The sequence below is a fragment of the Xenopus tropicalis genome, chromosome 1 (genome assembly GCF_000004195.4).
Source record: "Xenopus tropicalis strain Nigerian chromosome 1, UCB_Xtro_10.0, whole genome shotgun sequence".
NCBI classification, from domain to species: domain Eukaryota; kingdom Metazoa; phylum Chordata; class Amphibia; order Anura; family Pipidae; genus Xenopus; species Xenopus tropicalis.
In genome coordinates, this window is record NC_030677.2 from 115,174,548 (window position 1) to 115,179,383 (window position 4,836).

The following is a 4,836-nucleotide window of genomic DNA, read 5'->3' on the forward strand; positions in this document are numbered from 1 at the left end:
ATGTAAAATCTGGGTAGCCCAGTTGATAAGAATTTCACTAGTTTTAGTAGACATTAATTTATACAGTTTCAGCCAATGTGACTACTGCGGCTCATTTATAAACACTGGGCAAATGTGCACGTAAGCGGTAACCCATAGCCGCTAGTCAATGGCGAATGGCTTTTATCATTCAGCTGCAAGTTGCAATATTAAAGCCAAATTATAATTGGTTGCTTTAGGTTACTGCCCAGGTACAAATTTGTCCAGCGTTTATAAAAATCTTACATTTGGCAATAGCCACTGACATAGGCAGCCAGTCACAAGGCTCAGCACTATTGTTCCCACACATGGGCCCATTTCAAGTGCAACTGTGGGTCAAACAAGCAGGTAATGGAAAACCTGATGACACACCATATACCTCCATTGTGTTGCAATAGGTGGATAACCAAATTGCACTCAAGCACTCTTTTGGCAGTGGGCCAGCTAAGAAAACGTTATCTCAAGGGAAGCTAAAGTGAAATATGGCCCTGTCATTTCCAGGTCAAACGATGACCTCCCACAAGTGCTAACTGGAAGAACATGCAGATGAGAATGACTGCAGTCAGAGGGGACACATGATGATCTGTCACCCTGAGTGAAACTGAGTTACTGAAGCAATAGTTTATAAAGTAGGTTTAGAGACAAAGTCCCGCCTACTGCTACAATAGTATGTTTGTAATGTGAGCTATTCTCAGAATAATCTCACTAAATACTGCATGCTGTGTTACAGAATGCTGAAAGCATACAGAGAGTAAGTGCCATCACTGCTGGTATCCTGACTAGTCTTGATACCACTGGGGCTTAGAAGGAGCCAGCTGGCAATTGACAATCCGCCTCCTGATAACTGGAAAGCAAAGCAGAGTGAACAGAATTTGCCAAGCCATGGTTAAAAGTATGAATATGACATTGCCAGGTATGAATTCAGTCTGGAATTTATCCTCTAAATATCTACAGACATGCTAATATTCCATTTTTTTAGCAGTCTCACATATTTCCCCCACCTCCCCATTTCTTACCCAGTAAGAGCCTCTTGCTTCCTACAGTTGGCACATTAATTTGGACCTCGCTATTGAAGCCATCCTATTTTTTTTTGCAATAGAGACAATGATGACAATGGTGGGGGCCTTGTCTGGTTGTGGCCAGGTGTAAGGAGTTGTGGCAAACACCCTTATAAAATATTGTGGTTAACTGAAATTGTATGTTTGATCCAGGCGCAAACAATAGACAGCCACCCCATGGGGTATTTTTTTTTAAATGCCAGGGCCTGTTATAAATCACAGTCCAGACCTGATATGGTCTAATAGGTAGATATTCATATTAATCTGTCCTACAATTACAGAGGTCACAGGCAATACAGGGCTTGCTGCATCATACTGTACCTTCCCATATTTTGTGGAGAAATGTTGTTAACTTCTCCACTCTTTACGGAGAAAGGTAAAGTGCACTTTTATTAATATGTCACTCTAAGGGGCAGATTTACTAATCCACGAATCCGAATCCCGAAAGGGAAAAAATCGTATTGGAAACGAAAATTTTGCGACTCTTTCGTTGCTGTCGCGATTGTTCGTATTTGTCGTGACTTTATCGTATTCTGCGCAAATATTTCGTCGGCGTCGCGTTTTTTTCATATTGAGCGATAGTAAATGGCGGAAAAACCAATTTGATATTTTTGCGACGGCGACGAAAAAGTTGCGGAAAATATCCGAAAAAGGCGCGACGGCGACAAAAAATTGCGGGACATATGAAAAAGTCACGACGGCGATGAAAAAGTCACACAAATACCGATCATTACGAAAAAATGCATTCGGACACCTTCGGACGTTGGTGGATTAGTAAATCTCCCCCTAAGTGTGCCAGAAATGCCACCAGAGCACCCCAGGGGCACCACCTAGCAAGTTTAGATTTGTGAAGAAGAGTCAACTTTTATTGCTTCTGAGCCTATGATTTAATGGTTAATGTGAGAAAGCCATGAAAAACACACAAGAAAAGCCCTGCAAGAAAAAAAGCACTGACTTTAACGCATTTTGCAAGAAAAAAAGCTACAATACAAAAAAATGCCAACTGACCAGTGTGTTTTGCGCAGAAAAAAAACACAGTGAAAAAAACACCCATTGATTTAAATGCATTTGTGCAATAAAGAAAAAAACAGTATGAAAAAATGGCCATTGACATTCTGCTTCAAAAGTTTTTATGCGGTTTTGCAAATTTTTTGGTAAAGCGGGACAGATTTGCTCATCACTACTAATGACCTATTACTGTTGCCAAATGTCGATTTGTAGCCTAGATTTATAACAGTGCTTTCTGGTACATTTCCCCATTAAGCATGTCTTGCTTAATATGACCTTAGTTATTAAGGCACTGGAAAAAATGTCATAATAATCAAAAACTATGACAGTGTCTGGCACCTAGGGACAACTGGCAACTGTTCCTATGCCGGTATCACAGCAATCCAGCTGTTTTAGAAGGAAGCAAATCTGTTTTCAGCATTAACATGTAGTGATGTTTCTTGTATTCCAGACATTCTGTAGCTGATACTGCTGATCAGTATTTTCAAATAAAAAAGGAGGTTCCTTATTACTTCTTATTTTTAGTGTTTTAGTCCACTCCCCTGCTCTTTCTGTACACCCCTCCCTTTTCTCACATACTCTTGCATTGGGAGATGAGTGTCTCACTTTCCATTCATGCACAGTTTGAACACATACAGTAGCTGACTGTTCTGGCATCCGAAAGAGCAGCATCCTTCTCCCTGTGGATTTCACTGTAAGAATCACACCTGCTTCAGGGGTAATGTGTTCACAGATGATTAATCCTTCTTATGGCAGAGTTATTGTGATCTCTTTAAGAATTCCCTAGGAAGGAATAAGTGGGAGAGATAAGAAACCACAGGCTGGAGGCACCAGGGAACTAGTAAAGGCTTTCACTGCGAAGGAATCTGTGCTCTACTTTTTTGTAACCTCTTTGCAAAGTTGTTGTGTGATTGCATTTGGGAAACACGAACAAGAGTTGTCTATGTCCCTGTGGATAAAGTACAATTTGATGGTTTAAAGAGATGAGACCAGATGATATCAACCCTCGCACTGGACTGGTGGTGGCCTTGGTGAGCATCTTCCTGTTCTTTGGGTTTATGTTTACAGTGTCTGGTTTTAAAGGGGAATCCTTGGGGCCCATTCCTCTTATTGCTATTGGACCAGCAATTTTTCTCCCAGGAGTGGCTGCCATTTCACTTGCCAGGAGAACGGATGGCTGTACAAAGTGGCCATATAAAAAGTGGATCTGCTGTAGGAAAACAAAAGACAAAGAAGACATAGAGCTTATGAAGACGCCCCCAGACATGGAATCTGGCAAGGGGAGCTCTAATGAGCTGGATAAAAAGGGAGAGAAAAAGGAAAAAGATGAAGAATGTGAGTCTAGCAAAGTTATCACCATAGAGGATGCAAGTATTCTTATCAAGGGAGTGGACCAACATGAGGTGCTAAAATACCTGGATCAATGCTATTCTTCTAACACCTTGCCAGGTGGGGTAGAAAGTTCTTGTTCAGTATTTGATAAGACATGTGCAACCGACAGGATTATTTACATGGCCACAGAGGAGAAGGTCACACTGGACCCACGAGATAAAGAGGCTGCTGCCTTCTCACACAAGCAGGACAGGTACTGCTGTTATGTACAGGCTACAGAGGTGACCTGGGACCAAGAGACAATTGTTTAACTTGCAATAGATGCACAAATATACTCACTATGGAAATGTTTGCACTGCATGAAAGATATGGTATCTGATCAAAACAGATGTGATACTTACACTTGAAACCTTTTGCCCAAAGTATTCCTGCAGACCAGCATGTTTACGGTTATGAGTCCCTTGCCTCTCTGTTTTTTTTGTTTTTTTTTAAATCTCAAATTGTTCCTTCTTTGAATCCTGTGCCTTGGTAAGGAACAGCACAACCGAACAGACATGCATTAAAAGACCATTAAATATATGAAACATGCAGACAAATGCTCAGGCTATTTGTAGTGTACAGACAGCCTATTAATACACTGGAGGCTATTCTATCATCATTATCTAATAATTTGCTGCAACAACAGTTTAATTTATAAATCATGTATGCTTAGAATATTATGTTACACATTATAATCAAAAGGTAAATCATTGGGTTTCTGTTGAACTTTGCAGTTGTTTGCCTAGGATGAAATACATATTTTCTTCCATATTTTTCATTTTGTGGGGAAAAACATAATTCTGAGGACCACAAGAAAAAAAATGTGATGTATGTGCAAAAATGGTGACTGTTTTAATCTACAATGCAAAGGTTTTTGGCTTTCACGAATTGTCTTAATTAAAGGAAAAATGAATACCCCCCTTCCTCCCAAAATGAATATTACTGCCCCAATCCCTAACTTATATGCAATATGCTCATTTCTTTAATACTGAACTTATACTACATGTTTGTAAACTGGTCATTTTCTTCAGAACAGTAAAATATAATGCTTGCATATACAAAACAGTGAAGGTTTGGGTCTGCTTGTTATTTCTTTACTCTTTCTTTACACTGTGACTGCTATGAATTGGCTGAAGTGTTGTCACATATGACACTGATAGCATCTAAATGGTTTAACCCTATTTATTATACCTAATATGGTTTGCTTGCCTTGGCCATATCCTTGTTGCTGGGTGCCTGAAGGCTTTTACAATAAATTGTTTCTGGGTCCTCTGACAATAAATACATTATTAATCAGTTCTTAAATATGATTAAAGCACAGCTCAGTTAGACTTCATTTGATATAGTGTCAAGAAAACCCCTTTAAATAACCTGCTGGCAA

General features: G+C 39.7%; 1 protein-coding gene across 1 annotated transcript; it reads left to right on the forward strand.

Annotated features, from left to right (window-relative positions):
• Nucleotides 1-2,702: 2,702 nt before the first annotated feature.
• On the forward strand, nucleotides 2,703-4,525 carry tmem215 (transmembrane protein 215). The gene has a single exon (XM_004910892.4). It carries the CDS (start codon nucleotides 3,068-3,070, stop codon nucleotides 3,725-3,727), a length of 660 nt encoding a protein of 219 aa, XP_004910949.1. The 5' UTR covers nucleotides 2,703-3,067; the 3' UTR covers nucleotides 3,728-4,525.
• The last annotated feature ends 311 nt before the right edge of the window (nucleotides 4,526-4,836 follow it).

Excerpts from the sequence above, each read along its gene's own strand:
- tmem215 (XM_004910892.4), top strand. The coding sequence starts at position 3,068 with ATGAGACCAGATGATATCAACCCTCGCACTGGACTGGTGGTGGCCTTG.